Genomic DNA, 16229 nt, shown 5'->3' on the forward strand with positions numbered 1-16229 from the left:
TGGCAGAGCTGTGCTGTCCTTTCTGGGCCCAAAGAGCGTGCTTTGTATCGCAGGGAAGGCAGACGGCATTAATTTCATCACCAGGATCGCCCTGCACTGCTTTGTTCACCCTTGGAGGGAGAGGTTTCCTGGCACTTTTCTAAGTCGCTGTGCAAGGTGGTCATCCCTCAGCCTGTTTCCTCTCAGATGAGAGTGGGGAAGGTGGAGGAAGTCATGGCAGCCTTCGTTCAGGACGTGGAGGCTCTACGCCTCCATTATTCAGTAGTGACTCTCCGTGCTGCAGGGCTGCTCTGGAGCATGGGGTCGGGTGTGCGGTGGCAGCGGTGCCTCTGACAACAACTCCTGTCAGAAACACTTCATGCTTAGCTGCGAGCTGCATCGTCACCATCAGTCCCCTTCCACCGAACACCTTCATTAGAGGTTGTCTCTCTCCAGCTTTCATTAAGATGCAGCATCCTCAATGCAAACAAGATAGAAATGCATCAGTGTCACCTCCCTATGCCACTGCTGCACTTCCTGAGCACCAAGATGGCAAGTTTTATCTCACCATGCCTGGTGAACATATATCTGTCCCTGCGGTGTGGTTCCAACCCCACATCTCTTTCCACAATCTAATTAAAGACCACCCCGTGGTTATTTACCCAGTGTATGAGCCAGGACTGTCCCACTTTCACCTCATCAGCCACCTGGGTTTGCTCCTGCAGCAGGATCAGGCCACGGGGCTCAGCATGGATTCCCCATCACAGCCGTAGCCCTGCTGGTCCCCATCCATGCCTTGTCTTGGCAGGGGCTATTCCAGCTCCACTCCCGCATCCCTGCTTGTTCCCCGAGAGCTAACAGCATCAGCTGCCCGGATTCACTTCGTGCCTCCAAGAAGGCTGCACGGCCGGGTGTGCAATGCTAACTGGGCGGTCAGGCCGGCTGTAACCCTGCAGCTTGGGCTAAATCAGCAGCATCCATTCACCGAGCACCCCCGACACCAGTCCAGGCTCTCCTTCAGCCACACGTGCCAGCGTGCGTTTAGTGATGGGTGCTGCTGCCCTGCAAGGCACATCCGTTTGATGGTGGTCACAGCATCCACACTACAGCCCTTCACTCGTCACACGTTGGTGGCTTTGTATTTCAAAAGGAAGATGCTGGAAAAAAAGTTGGGGTGGGGGGCAGGCGTCAGGCTATTTTGGGGATGTAGGAAGTTGGTTGCTTCCTGAGGAGACTCCTGCACCCACCAGAGAAATGGCAGCTTCTGGGGGAGCAGGGACACCCTAAGGGACAGGGACAAGCTCCTGTGGGACACCCTGGTGAGGACAGCAGCAGCTGCAGGGTGAAACCCCAGCGCAGCACCCAGGCAGGGGGAGCAAGGAGGGACTGGGGAGGGAGACCCAGCACGGCAGGGCCCACGGCACAGCACCTCTGCAGGGTGCTCAGCCTCCCACCAGCTCCTTCCCAGGCCCCTGGAGAAGGGACTTGCTGCTGCCTTCCTCTTTGAAAGCCCTTCCCTCCTGGCTTGCCATGCAATTCAGGTGTGCCAGAGAAGGAAGGGCTGTTTAACCCCTTCCCACCCAGGGTTAGGTGGCTCCTCACTCAGCAGCCTCAACACACCAGCCCAGGGCTGATGCTGTGGCCTCTTTGAGTGCTCTCAGCCTCTGCTTTGCCCTCTAGATCCTCCAGCACCATCCTCCTGTCCTCATTCCTGCTGCTTCATGGGGTGCTCAGAGCCAACCTGACCACAGGGGACAAATCCTGCCTGCGTTGTCACCTCCCCTCGCTTTCCCGGCTGCTGAGGCTGAGATGCAACAAGTTTGTGCGTTCTGCTGCAGGGCAGCCACTGGCACAGCAGACCCCAGGCGGCACCTCCGCTGTCGCCTTGGAGGGGCTTGACAACCCACCCTGCCCCAAAACCACCCTGTTCTCATGTTTCTGAGATTTTTCCCCAGTGCCACCAGCCTCAGCCCTGCAGGAAGGGGCCCAGCAGCCTCACAGGGAGGGCCCTGCGGGTCTCACTGGGATGGCTGGTGGAGCTGTGGGGTTGGGATCAGCCCCCAAGGAGCCCGGGCAGGGCAGCGGGCAGAGGTCGCGGCTGTTATCTCTGCAACAACCAACCTTTCCCCTGGAAAGCGGAGCGACTCTGCTCTGCGGGCTGACAGTCACACCTGGGTTTACAGTCAGGCAAAGGAGAAGAAAAAAGCAATTCTGTTTACTTAGGGAGTAATTAATATCCCAGCTCCTGGCATGTACAGAGGCAGCAGAAACCTCCCCCACAGAACCGTGGAGAGCAAGGCTTTGCAGCCCTTTATTATTTCATTATCAACCGTGCAGGATTAGGAGGGCGGGTCAGGGAACAGCACGGGCTTTAAGCAGGTTTAGCTCCTTTGAAAAGGCTTATCCTAGCTCAGTCTCACACGCTGGCTGCGATGCTGTTATTTGCTGAGTAGAGAGGTTTGAGTAATGTTGGGGGGGGGGGGGCAGGGGGTCATGCATTTTTAATAGCAAAAAATGGTAAAGCCCAGCGGGGAAGACCTGGGAGGTTCCTTTGCTGGGAACTGGCTTTATTTGCTGAATTTCAACCATCAGGGAGGGCGGCTTCTCAGCTCTGCCAAGACCTACATCTCTCCCTGGAGAAAACCAGGGCCTCGGTGTTGCCCTGTGCACACCGGGTGCATTGGGGCGGTTTCTTGCACGGAGCTGACCCGGCACAGGGCCAGGACAGCCGCTGCAGGCAGCCTCTTGCAGAGCTGGACGAGGTTTTGCCATTTCTCCTTTACTGAGTTTCTCCCTGGAGCCCGGGTGGGGTGGCCGAAGCGTGCTGATCCCAGCCCAGAGACGAAAGAGAAGCTGTGGGAACCGCGGCAGTAAATTCCTTTTCTTCTTACCCCGGCCAGAAATGGGGGGGGCTGTGGTGGGACGCTGTGCCCCCCAGAAGTAATTCTGCCCCGGGGATGCTGCCCGCAGGCGCCGAGCACACGGCAGCAGGGATCACCCTGGGATCAAGCCTCCCAGCATGGCCAGGTGGTTTTCATTGCAGCCTCTGACTCACCTCCCAAAAATGCCTGTGCTCACATCATGGCAGGAAACCGCTACTGGGAAGTGGTGAAAACCCTTGCAACTGCCTGAAATTTGGCTTCCCCCAGCAAAGGGGGAGATCAAACAGCAGCACTTTGGCCTCAATCCCTCTGACGCCAGGGCTAGTCATCGGGGTGACTCTTCAGCCGAGCGAGAGGTGCATGTGGTTACTCCAGACTCAGCAGCTTCTTGTGGGGCGTATGGGAGAGTTTCCCCTGAGAAGGTCTGACCTCAGAAATATTTTGGAGTAAATCATCATCTGGGAGGCATGAGCTCAGCTTGCCGGCATTGCCCAGTGCTTCCCGGTGAGCCCTGTGGTCCTGCGCTGTGCCGTGGCTGCTGAGAGCTCAGCGGAAGCTCAGGGCTGGTAGCAGCCCCCAACAGGTTGTAGAGCCTGGCTGTGATTTAGGAGCTGCCGTAACCCCCCGCTCCTCAGAGGCTGAGAAACCTCCCGGGTCAAGCCCTGGGCCCCGTGTGAAGCTGGGATTGCGGGTGATACCTGCTGCCCGTGGGTCATGGGGGCAGAGACCGGGGGTGCAAGTCACTTGCCAGAGTTCTGCAGCAAATCAGTGGCAGAATCAAAACCTGTGTCTCAGCTGGCTTGTGCATCTCAGGTGAGATACAATCCCAATCACTCTCCTGACAGAGATACCTCTGTTATTTCTGTCCCCTCCTGCTTTGTGCTGGTCCCCTGTGTCGACACCAGCATCTCCCTGGGGAGCCCCCAGGGCTGGGGGTTGAGGGGGGCTGAGCTGTAATCCCCGGGCTGGATCTGGCCCGAAATGGCTCCATCTCTGCACCGGCCGCTCCCGCAGGCGCTGGCTGGAAAGTTCCCACTGCTGCAGTCGGTGCCTGTCCCCCTGCCAAACCCTGCAGCCCTGCCAGCCCCGATGCAGCGCGGAGCCGCGCTATTTCTGGCTCCACCTTGAGACATGTACCTTCAGCAGTGGGAACGATGCTACAGGAGACGGATCCGGGATGAGTGCATCCCCCTCCCGTGCCCAGGCGGCTGCCGGCCGGCGCGGCAGAGCGGGCAGGGATCTGGAGGAGCTGCGTGCCTCGATGTGAAACGCTGCAGTTCATCTTGCAGCAGAGCCGCGTCCTCTGCACGCCTCCTCCGGGGCTGCCTGCTGTGCAGGCAGCGGGAGCCCAAAATCCGGACCTGCCCTGACACTGAGAGCCTCGGGTCTGCCCTGCAGCCAGGATGCATCAGCCCGGGGCGAAGGGTTACAGCAGGGCCGAGAAGCCCCCAGCTTCTCTCTGCTTTCTTCCCCCGCAACAAGTTCTCTGGGGGTACCAGCTCCTCTGGCAGCTGGGGGCAGGAGCAGGAAGAGCCCGGGAGCAGGAGGGAGCTGAGGGGCTGTTTAATTGACATGTTTAACCTTTGGCTTCTTGAACAACTCAAGGCAAACCTTGTCTGCTGCTTCTGCCTCAGTTTCCCCAAACACAGAGCATCCATCACCTTCTCCAGCGAGCCCTGGGCATGGTCCTTTGCACATAGGAGCCTTCTCCCCCAAATGATGTCTGTGGGGTCTGGGATACCCCACAGGCCCTTCCAGGACAGGAGTTTGAGGGCTGTTTGCTCTCAAAGGGAGACTGGTGGCCTCCGTGGTCACGGCTGGACGGGACACCCTGCACCGTGGGTGAGCCCCCTTTTCCAATAAGAAAGGAGGTGGCAGGATTCACGCCGGCTCACGCCGCATCCCCGGGCCACGTCCCCACGCTGCCCTCCCACGCACACGGCCTCTGCGGCACTGCGCCTGCCCGTGGCACGGGAGCCCCGGCTGCAGAGCCAAAGGGCTGCCAGGCAGGTCAAGGGAGCTCGTTAAGACTTTTGTAATTAAGATAGCCCGGAACAACTGTTTATCAGCACTGAGCAGTGACAGAAGCAATCCCGCTTCCGCATTAGACATCGCATCTGGAGGCAAACAAGCGGCGTCTGTGCGGGACTGGGTTGAATCAGCCTGTGGCTGAGGGGAAAAAGGGACCCGTGCGGGGCTGGTGGTGGGCACTGGGCTGGCCGTGGCACGAAGTGGGCATCCACCCAGGGTGGCATCGGGACGGGCTCACGTGAAGTGCCCGTAGACCAGCACTAAGATGGAGAAGCTCTGCCTGGGTGTCCCTTGCCATCACAGAGGCTGAGATTTTGCCAGCCCCGTTCCCCATCTGAGAAAAACCTGGCTGCAGCCCCCTCATCTCCGTGCCCCAGGCATCCCGCCCGCGGGCATCCCTGCACTAACCCTTCCCAAGCCCGAGCGGCATTGCTGGCTTCGACTGCTCATGATAAAGCCGCTCTCAGCCCCTTTCCCCAGCCCACAGCACGGCCGTGGCCAGTGGAGCCCAGCTGGGCATCCGACTCCTATTTAAAGCTCAGGCAGGCAGGGCGAGGGGGATCTCCGCGGCACGGGGCCACCGACGGATGTAGCGTGGTGAGGACAGAGCCCAAAGCAGCCCCATCGTCCCGGAGCACCTGCCGGCAGCAGCGTGACAGCTGCTTTCACATCCTCCCACCACGTCTCGTGCCTTCCTGAGCGGAAATCGGGAGTGGATTAGTCACCAAGAAGGGTGAGGGGCAGGTCAGGATGCTGCACTCCTCAGCATCCAGCTATTTCCTCCCGTGACACCTTGCCGAGCACCCCGCGGCTGTTTACAAACGCTGGACCGTGGCGGGGAAGCGGCCGTGCCCAAATCTCACCTGGAATCAGGTGCGGGTGCTGCGGTTCCCCAGCCAAAAGCATCAGCCAGAAAATGGCTGGGACCACGTTTTGCCCCCTCCGCCCCTTCCCCCAAGCATCTCTTTAAACCCACAGCCCCCAGGAGAGTCTTGCTGGAAAACGCGATGCTCCAAATCATGGCACCTCAGCTCTCGGTTTAGGTCACTCTGGGGAAGCAAGGCTTAACCACTTTATCCACATTATCCGCCCATCCCGTGCCCTCCCTGCAATTTTTGGCCAGTTCCAGCGGGTTTAACCGGGGACAGAAGGCTGAGGGCTCACCGCTAATTAAACTGCTGCAAGTGTGAAGAGCGATGCCTCCCCGAGGTGCAAGCTCAAGGTTACGGGGTCTCAGGCTGCTGCCAGCCCAGCAGCGTGGTGTGCAAAACCCGCGTGAGCATTGCCACGAAGGGTGGTCTGAGGGATGAAGAAGGGGCGAGGAAGACCCCGGGGGGGGAGGTGGAGGGAGGGAGTGGGGCACCTCTCCGCCTGCCTTACCATTCCCACAGACCTCCTGGGGGGGCTTATCACCCTCTTCCCAGTTCAGCTCTGCTTTGGGTAGGGCCTCGGGTGGGCGAAGGGCCAGCTGGAGCATGTGGAGCAGAGCTACACCCATGGGGGTCTGACTGGGAAAAAAGAAAAATCACTGTGCTGGGCCAGAAGCTCTGGAGCCCAGCGGCCCCTCGGGAGGGGGAGGTGGGTCCTGTCGCCACCAAAAGCTGCTGTCGGTGATTTTTGCCAGCAGCTCCCAGCCGTGCTGGCACCCTCCAGGCAGATCCCTCGGGCTCTGTCCCCAGGGCTCTGTGCCCCGCAGTGGGGTTCACAGCACAGCCCACCCCCCCTCCACGGGGCTCCACGCCCACGGCACCTCCCCAGCCGTCACCCACACCTGATGGCAAGCCCTCCGGAGGGCTCCCTTGCTGTCGGCTGCTGTCCCCCTCAGCCCTCGCCGTGACCCCACGTCTCCAGGTTCCCGCTCCGCTCCTCTCGCCTCTGTCCCGCCTGGAGAGACGCAGAAATGGCGTTAAACGCTGTTCAGCCCAGCGTGGGCTGGCACGGCTGCCCGGTACTTTGCCAGCGTGAGCGTGGGTCGGTACCGTGCCCATCCCGTGGGAGCACCCACGCCGGACACTGGACACCCACCCTGACAAACCCACGGCGTCGCTTTGCCCTCGCGTGGCTGCAGAGCCGGGCAGACCGGGTTCCCCCCCCCCACCCCCGTCCCCACGCCGCTGCCCGTCCGTGGGAGCTGCCGGCCGGAACGCGGGGCGGCGCTTGGGGAAACTGAGGCAGGCTGCGGGGAGGGGGGGGGGGGGGGGGTCGGGGCAGCCCCGGGACGGGACCCCCCCGCCCCATGGAGGGGTGTGTGTGTGTGGGGAGGGGTGTGGGTTAAATTTTTATGAATGGGGCCGCCCCGCCTGCCATTGCCGGGCGGCGCGGCGGGTGTCAGCAGCGAGCAGCGGCGGGCGGCGCTCCCCGGTGCGTCCCGCTCCCGTTCCGCCGCCGATGGCCGCCGGCCGCCGCGCTCCCCCGGAGCCCGGGGGGGCCCCGGTGTTACTTCAAGGGATCTTCGGGGCGGGACCGAGCCCCGGTGCTGCCGCTTGCTCGCTGGTTCTGACGGCCCGGGAGCTGCAGGTGCGGCGTCCCGGCTGCTCCTCCGGGGGCTCGGCCGGTCCCGACGCCGCGCTCCGCCTGGCCGATTGCGTGGGCTCCGCCGCTTTCCCCGCCGCCGCCGCCGCCGCTTGCTTCTCCGTGGTGTGTTACCCACTCCGCGGGCCGCGCTGGGGCTCGCCCGCCCGCCAGCGCCTGGAGCGGATCTTCCGCGTCTCTCAGGGACCCGACGCCGAGGGCAACCTGCGCATCGCCCAGGCCTGGAGCCGGAGGATCCGGGAGCTGTCGGTGCCCGCCGTGCCCACGCAGGACGGTGAGTACCGAGCCGGCTCGCCCCGGAGAAGTGGGGACACACGCCCCCGTCCCCGCTCCCCCGCAGGTCCCGACAGAGCGAACCCCGGCTCCCCCCCGAGGCCAGCAGCCGCCCGAGAGCGTGGGGTGTGGGGGCCGGCGGCTCTCCCTTGCCCCGTCCCCACGCGGGACGAATGGCCCCGAGGGGCGGCGTGGGGACGTGGCTGGCGGCGGGGCAGGAGCGCTGCACGGTGGTCGGCCCCGAAGGGACGGGTCGGGGTCAGCGCGGGGGGGGGACACGACACGCACGGGGACGGGGGGGCGATCCCCATCCCCGCAGGGTCACCTGGAGCCTGGGGACAGGGACATCCCAGTGCACAGCCCCGGGGCCGGGGGTGGCTTGTCCCCCCTTTTGCACACAAATCGAAGGGACAACAGGGATGTGGTCACACCACGGGGGCCCTTTGCACCCCCCCACCCCCCCCACCCCCCCCCCATGACTTTGGTTTAACAACTAGCAAAGATCCAAAGGGCAGCATTAACCCAGGGGAAAACAAAAAAAAAAAAAAAAGAAGTCATCGTTGCTGACGCAGGACGGGAGCCAGGCAGAGTCCCCGGCAGGTCCCACGCATCATTGGGGAGCAAGCGAATCCCCGTGGGACCCCACCCGAGACCCCCCTGGGGGGTCCCAGGGCAGCACGGAGGGCTTCGGGGTTCAGTTCCTCTCCCCCCAGAGCTGCCGCCAGCTCGAAGGGGGGCGGCTGGCTCGGGGGCCAAGTCCCCCGGCTCCTGCAGTCAGGGCAGGGCGGGCTGGCATATATTTGAGCATCTGAGCAGAGATTCAATTATATGCACTACTTCATTTATTTAGCTGTCCAGTTGCACTGATCAGACTTGGAAATTAAGAGGTGTGTGGTTAGAGGGATCCTGTCAAGTCACATTGAGCCCAGCTCTTCCCTGCTTGGATTTTAAAATGCAGCTTTTTTACATGACCTGCAGCTACAAAACAACTTTCTGCTACTTTTCCTAAGGAATAAAAAAAAATTCCAGTGGAAAGGGGTGAGGGCGAAACCAGTTCCTCAGCTCTATTTCCAGCCTGAACTCTGCAGCTGTAAGTCTCCAGGCATTTTAAAACCCTCGCCCTTTTAGCAGGCGGTGCGAGGGTGCCGGGGCAGGAGCAGCTCATTGCACGGCAGGGGCCTCGGGGGAGCCCGGGGAAGGAGGACGGGAGAAGGCGGTGAAGGATTTTGCAGTTATTTTTCTAGCTGAGGGCCGGCAGGATTTGCAAACCTCCTCCCCCAGTTTGGGACCGAGCTAAAAATGCCTCTCACCACACCCTGCTCTCACACGCACCCGGGTGTGCGGGACAGATAAGGCCGTGTCTGGAAGCTGCGTGCGAGTCCCTGCGACGCAATCCTGTCACCCCATCCCCGTGGGGCCGCCGGCGAGCCTGGCCCAGTGTTGCCTCAGCTCCAGCATCCCCTGGGATAAAAGCCCTGGGGAGGGCTACAGCAGGGAGGAAGCTTCCCCCTCCTTATGTCAACCCAAGGGGGGAAAAAAAAAAAAAACAAAACAACCAAACGTCCCTCAGCAGTGAATAACCCCAAAGTTGGGGCTACCTGCAGCGTGCAGGGAAGGGTCCCACCCTGCAGCCGGCTGGGAGGGAGCAAACTGCCCCCCAGGGTTGTGTCTTGGTGGGGAAATCCAGCCCCCGGCCGCAGCAGCAAGCTGCCGTCGAGCTGCCGGCAGCGAGCGGGACCTGGCCCTGCCGCAAGCCCCCATTTTGGGGGGGACACACACTCCCTTGCTGTGTTCATCCCCTCGGGGTGCGGAGGTGACAGTCGGCAGAGGGGGGACGCAGTGGGCATGTCCCGGTCTGGCCCAGCCTCACGCCAAGCCGGGTCACCAGGAGGGACAGCCCTGTCCCCCTGCCAGCCTGGCACGCTTGTTCCTTGTGCCCAGAGGGTTTCCAGAAGGATGCGGGGACACCACGGAGCAGCTGGGGCTGCTGATGGCAGCGTGGTCGCTGCCGGAGCGTGGCTGGGATACATGTCCCATGGGGGGGGGGGATGACGTGGGCAGAGGGCAGGGAGAGCAGAGTTTGTGCACTGGCAGCAGCTGGAGCCCCTTCCTCCTGCTGACTCAGTGTCTGCTCCGCGCAGCGTTTGAGGCTGAAAGCAACCGCGCTGTGCCGGGAAGTGGCTGAGCCTCCAGATGCCAGGGGCCGGCCGGTGTTGCGCAAGGGGAAGGGATGCTGCTGATATCTGTCCCCTCCACCCCGGGGAATCGCCGCTGCTGGGCTCCGGCTCTGAACCAGCACCCTCCGCTTCTGCCACGGGAGCCCGGGCTGAGCCCGGCGCTGCTGGGGATTGTGTCCCCGTCTCTATTCCCACCCTGGTACCAGTGATCTGTCCCTTGTGATGGAGTCACGGCATCCCGCCGTGCCCTGAGCAGGGTTTACCTTTCCCCCTCCAGCCGAGGAGCGGATCCTCGGGGGTCCCAGCCGTACCCCCCTGCCCAGCGGAGGCCACGGGGCAGCAGCGATGGGTCCAGGCAGGATTTTGGCTGCAGCTCTGTGCTCATGTCAGAAACCATGTGGCTGATTAGAAACACTGTGGGTTTAAAAACTATAGTTAGGTTCTCAAAGTGCCTCCTGCTCTCGCTCTGCACCCTCCAGGGTTGTGGAGGGGGGGAGAAAGAGAGAGAAACCCCCCCTATCACCTGCCTCCGGCAGCTGGGACTTGAGCATGAATCCCCTGGGGGCTCAGCTGCGTTTGTCAATAAGGGATTTTAGTGCTGGTTGTGACTGGGGAAGGTTCGGGGGGGGGGGGAGGGAATGGGGCCGGGCCAGCCCCGGGGTTGCTGCCCGTTATCCCTGACCTGATCTGGAGTGGCCACTGCTCGTGGCGCTTCACCACTGTCCCCAAGGGGAGCTGGTCCCCTCGCGTCTGGCGCCCACTGATAAGGGGCCGGGGAAGGTGGGGGACAGCTGGTGGCTTCCCCTCGCCCTGGGTGGCAGCGGGGAGGGCCAGCCCAGAGCCAGCACCCAGGCTCAGCCCTGGCTGGCGGGGCTCTCACGGGCAGAGCTCTGCCGTGGACTCGGTGGCAGGTCCCAAGCAGCCTGCGTGGGGACAAGGAGGTGGGTGACAGTCTCCCCTGGGTCATTCCCAGGGACAGAAAATCAACCTGATGGCGCTGAAATCAGCAGCGTGCTCCCCGGGGCTGGGATGGGCACGGGGATGGATGGGCTGCTCCAGGCACGTCTCCCCGCGGGGCAGCTGATGGAGCTCTGCCAACCGGAGGGAAAGCCCTGGCGTGGCCGTGACCGGGGTGATGCCGGGCGTCACCCCGGGGAGGTGGCACACGTGGGGACCTCCATATCGCCCCAGGCTCCCCTCTCCCGGCCTCCATCCCCGGTGTGGGCGGCAGGAGGGGTTCCAGCTGGAAAAACACTGCCTGGGTGTTCAAACAGCTCAAATCCAAGTGTGCAGACAAGGCGGGGGGGTGGCAGGCGGCCGGCCCCAGCCCCCGTGCCCCGGGTTAGAAGGGGGGGGGTTCCTGGCCTTGGGGGGGAAATGCCAGGAAAAGTCATCTGCTTTGGTGACTCAGCTCCTGACGGAGCAGCTCTTTCTGCTGAGTCAGCAGGCGCAGTCCCGGCGTTGTCCCGCAGAGCCCGTGTGCCGGAGCGGGAACCCGCTATGGGGGCCAGATCACAGCTCAGGGGGCCCAGAGCTGATGGGGATACCCCCCACCCTCCCAAAACTGGCTTTACCCTGCAGGGCCGAAGCCTTCCAGAGCCGCTGCGGGAGCTTGAGACACGTTGCCCTGCTCATTTTGGGGCTCGGGGTGCCCAAGCAGCACCCAGGGGTCCTGCCGCTGCCAGCTCCCCCGGGTGCCATTGTGTCACTGCTCCTCCCTGCACCTCCCTCGCGGGGCATCTGCAGCCCGGGCTCAGCCCGTCCCCCTGTGCAGGGACCACTGGGCTTGGTGGGGGGGAGCTGGAAGCGAATTGGGGGGAGCAGAGGGATGCAGACCCCTGCCAGGCTTGTAATTACAGCCCAGCCAGGGCCCTCGTGCGTGAAACCTGAGCCCCGTGGGGAGCAGGGAAAGCAGAAGCGTCCGTCTGTCGGCGCAGGTGTCTGTCCTGGCCCCGCTCCATCTGGGCTGGATGTGGGGAATTGGGACCTCGAGTCTCCCCTGGCCCTCGTCCCCCCCGTGCTTGGCTCCCTGGGACCGAGCCGTGTCGTGAGCCGTGGGGTTCAGCAGGGAGAACTCACAACCGAAGGTGTTCGGGGCCGGGTGCCCCGGGAGGAGGTTGGGTTTCAAACCTCCCCTTTTGCTTCCACCTTTCTTTCCTCGGCGTGTCCGAAAGCGTGGCCGGCAGCACGCCGTGGCACGGGGCTGCTCGGTGCTGCGCAGCCCCGGCTCTGCTGTGGCATCGCCGGGTTGTTGCGGGGCTCCGGCCCGGGCATCAAACATCTCTGGTGATTGCAGGAGAGCTCCAGAGGAGCCCCCGCACAACCCTGTGTCCCGGTCTCTGCCACCTCCCCTGCTTTCCCAGCAGGGACCCTCCATCCCTGCTCACCTCCCGCTGCCTCTGGGCAGGGACGCAGCCCAGGGAGGTTGTGGGGGGTCGGGGGGGCAGCTCCCCTTCCCGTGGGGCTGTGGCGAACGCTGTCCTGGCTCGCAGAGCCCTCCCCGGGCAGCACCAGGGCCCCAGCACCCTGATCGCCGCTCTCCCCCTGCCCAGGTGACAGCTACGGGGTGCTGCCCCGGCCCTGCCGCGCGCTGGTGCTGCTGAACCCGCTGAGCGGCGCCGGCCGCGCGCTCGATGACTTCCAGGCCGTGGTGCAGCCCATGCTGGCCGAGGCCGACATCGCCACCACCGTCTTCATCACTGGTGAGTCCTCCAGCAGCTCCCTCACCTCCTCCTCCTCCCTTCCCGGGAGCTTAGCTGGGTGCTGCTGCCCTGGGAGAGGCTCCTCCAAGGGCGCCGTACCTGCTCCTGCATCGCCGTGGCTCCGGCTGCTGCGGGGCTGGCTTGGACGATGCGATGGGTGGGTTGGTTGCACTCAACAGGGCTGGGACCCCCGTGGGGACAGTGGGGCTGGGGTCACCGTCTGGGAGGTGGCGGCAGGCAGGGCGGAGTGACGGAGGGCGATGCTCGACTCTCTCCGCTTTCCCCCGCAGAGAGACCCCACCACGCACACGAGAAGGTGCGGGATGAGGACCTGTCGCAGTGGGACACGCTGGTGGTCATGTCCGGGGACGGGCTGCTGTACGAGGTGAGGGGCCCCCCCGGCCAGGAGGGGCAGCGAGGCGGGAGAGGAGGGGTGCGTGGGGCAGGAGCCAAACTTGGAGACACGGAGGCAGGGAACGGCAAAGGAGAGATGGCAGCTAGCTTGGAGCAAAGCAGGGCAGCCGTGGCCTCGGTCCTGCCCTGGCACCGCGGGTTCTGCTCCTCCCGAACAGGGCTGGGACTCCTGGGCTCCTGGCCCGGCCCCCGGTGCCACCGGCTCCCTGTGTCCCCGCAGGTGGTGAACGGGCTCATGGAGCGGCCGGACTGGGAGGACGCCATGAAGAAGCCGCTGTGCATCCTGCCGGGGGGCTCCGGGAACGCCCTGGCCGCCTCCATCAACCACTACGCAGGGTGAGCCCCGACCCCGCGGCGGCACCCGCTGCCGGCACCGCGCCCGGGGCCGGGGAAGCGAAAGGCTGAGGGTGGCTGCAGCCCAGGGGCAGGGTGCCGGGATGCCCAGCACGGGGGTGCCTGCCTGGGTCCCCACCTCCCCGCAGGCTGGTGCTGCCCAGCCCCAGCCAGTCCCTTCAGCTTACGTCCCTGCGTCCCCAGCTCCCCCCGCAGCCTTTCTCCTCTCTGGGCTCTAAATCTGGCAAATCTTTACCCTAAAGGATCCACCCCGGGGCACAGCCGAATCCGCTGTGTGGGCGAGGGGGACTGGGATTGCCCTGGCCCAGCAACCCCAACTCAGTTTGCTCTTTCAAGGAGCTGGTTTACCCTTCCCAGCCCCAGCAGACCCTCTCCCAGCAGCTGCCCCCGAGGGACGCTGCCACCCAGCTGGGTTACGTCCCAACCGTGACTGGGGCGAGGGTTGCACAGGAGAGGCCCCAAGCTGGGTCCAGCCCAAACTCACCCTCTCCATCCCTCGCAGCAACGACCACGTCGCCAAGAAGAAGCTGCTGACGAACTGCACCTTCATCCTGTGCAAGGGGCTGCACACGCAGATGGACCTGGTCTCGCTGAGCACGGCCTCGGGCAAGCGCCTCTTCTCCTTCCTCGGCTTCGGCTGGGGCTTCATCTCGGACGTGGACATCGACAGCGAGAAGTACCGCCGGCTGGGCAATGCCCGCTTCACCCTGGGCACCCTCCAGTGCCTGGCCAAGCTGCGGGTGTACCAGGGCCGCCTGTCCTACCTGCCCGCTGTCCCCGAGCAGGGCGCCCCCCCGGCACCCAGGGCCCCCCACGCGCCCGTCACCAACGGCCAGGCCGGCCGCACCGCGCCACCGGCGGGGACGGACGCGCCCGGGGCTCTGCCCACCGACTCGCTGCTGGTGCCGCTGTGCCAGCCGGTGCCGGCGCACTGGACGGTGGTCCCCGAGGAGGAGTTCGTCTCCGTCTACGCCATCTACCAGTCCCACCTGGGCACCAACCTGCTGATGGCACCGGCGGCCCGGCTGCACGACGGCTGCATCCACCTCTTCTACCTGAAGGCCGGCATCAGCCGCGTGGCGCTGCTGAAGCTCTTCCTGGCCATGTCCCGGGGGACCCACCTGGACTTGAACTGTCCCCACCTGCGCTACGTCCCCGTCCGGGCTTTCCGCCTGGAGCCGCGGGCGGCCGCGGGCATCATGACGGTGGACGGCGAGGCGCTGGCCTGCGAGCCCGTCCAGGGGCAGATCCACGGCCGCCTCTGCCGCGTCCTCAGCGGCTCCTGAGCGGCCGGGTTCACCCCCCCACACCCCCCCCCCCCCCACCCCGCAGCGCTGAGCTGCCGGCACGGCCCAGCATGAGGGCGGCAGAGCCTTCCTCCCACTCAGGAACCTCCTCCTCCTTCCACAGCAATAGCCCTTGGGGGCTGCGGGTGCTCGTCCCCTCCCTTGCCCCCACGCTTAGCTTTACCCCCTTAGGACAGCCACCAGCACTGTCCCAAAACCGAGCTGCGAGCCCCATCAGGTACTCGGTGCCGGCGAGACGCCAGCGTGTTTTATCCCGGTACGAGGTCCCGGCCCCGGGCGGCTGCGCCGGCACAGCCCTGTCCCCTCCCCGGCTCGGCCGCACACGGTGGCGTCACTCCTGTCCCCACCGCAGAGCCAGTGCCACCCCCGGAGACAGTCAGGACCAATATGTCTAATACGAGAAATTGACTTTTTAAAAAATGTTTCTACCCAAAGCTTCCTGTAGAAGCAGAGTTTATTCTTGTGAGAAATGCAATAAATATCTAGCGTTTGCAAAAAAATAAAAAAATAATAAAAAAAAAAAACAAAAAACAAAAAACCCTTGGGTTTTAAATGTGAGCTGCGGGCTGCTGTCAGGGGCAGGCTGTGGTGCTGTCACCCCGGGCTGGGCTCACACGCTGCCAGGGCGGGTTTAGGGCCCCGGGACCTGCCCGCGCTGCCCGAGCCCGACAGGGCGATGGCCCCAGAGGCAGGACCCGGGGCACTGCTGTCACAGCCCCCCGGCTTTTTGGGGTGTGCCGGTGCCTCCCTGCTCAGCCTTGTGCTGGGGCTGATGGAATCCAGGGAGCTTGGCCCCGCAGGGCTGCTTTGGGCTGTCTTGGGGAGGGTTTAAAGTGCCTCCAAGAGAGGGCGGGGAAGGGGTCAAAGAGGTTCGAGGAGGGAGTTGTTGGAGCCGAGGGGTTTGGTTTGCAGGGAGCGGGGAGGCGGGGGGGGGGGCAGCTCATGCATCCCCCTTCCCAGGCAGCCTGGGGCCAGCTGGAGCTCTGCAACAGGTCCCTGCCCGGGGGCTTGCCTGAAGGGGGATTACTGAGCCTGTTTTGTATAAAACTGCAGTAATTAAACCTCATTTACAGCGCTCAAGTACAAAGTAGAAGAGTAAACAGTGGTGGCTGTTTGCATTTATTCATCTGCAAACTATGCAATTAGGATTGCAGAACCAGGAAAAGAAGAGCACGATTGTTGTCTCCCCCCCTCCTCCGACATCCCCATTCGCTGGTGGGGGAGCAGAGCTCCTGTTCCTCGGGCCAGCAAGACAGGCAGCAGCTGGGAACCACCTCCCAAAATAAAGTTATTTCTCCTGAGGTATTGGGCCAGGTGTATAAACAGGCTCAGCCACGCTTCGCTGAACTCTCTCCAAGCACGGGGAACAGCCGCTGCTGCCGGGGGAGGCTGCAGGGAGAGCCCGGGGGGGTACGCTCAGAGCTCTTGGCTGCCTCCTCAAGTGAGAGGGGAGGGGGGGGGGTGGTGAGATGGGGCACCAGTGCCGAGCTGTTGGGGTTCAGAGCACCCGAAGGGTCCCTGGAGCCTCCTCCGGGGCTCCCCCAGCGCAGCAGCATTGCTCCCAGCAGCGGGGCGGTT

General features: G+C 63.8%; 1 protein-coding gene across 1 annotated transcript; it reads left to right on the forward strand.

Annotated features, from left to right (window-relative positions):
- The first annotated feature begins 7118 nt into the window (after positions 1 to 7118).
- SPHK1 (sphingosine kinase 1) lies at positions 7119 to 15175 on the forward strand. The gene is made up of 5 exons (XM_042802679.1): positions 7119 to 7698; positions 12427 to 12576; positions 12867 to 12961; positions 13211 to 13326; positions 13847 to 15175. Exons 1-5 carry the CDS (start codon positions 7281 to 7283, stop codon positions 14628 to 14630), a joined length of 1563 nt encoding a protein of 520 aa, XP_042658613.1. The 5' UTR covers positions 7119 to 7280; the 3' UTR covers positions 14631 to 15175.
- Positions 15176 to 16229: the final 1054 nt, after the last annotated feature.

Source organism: Tyto alba, unplaced genomic scaffold (genome assembly GCF_018691265.1).
Source record: "Tyto alba isolate M040663 unplaced genomic scaffold, T.alba_DEE_v4.0 Super-Scaffold_39, whole genome shotgun sequence".
Taxonomy (NCBI): Eukaryota; Metazoa; Chordata; class Aves; order Strigiformes; family Tytonidae; genus Tyto; species Tyto alba.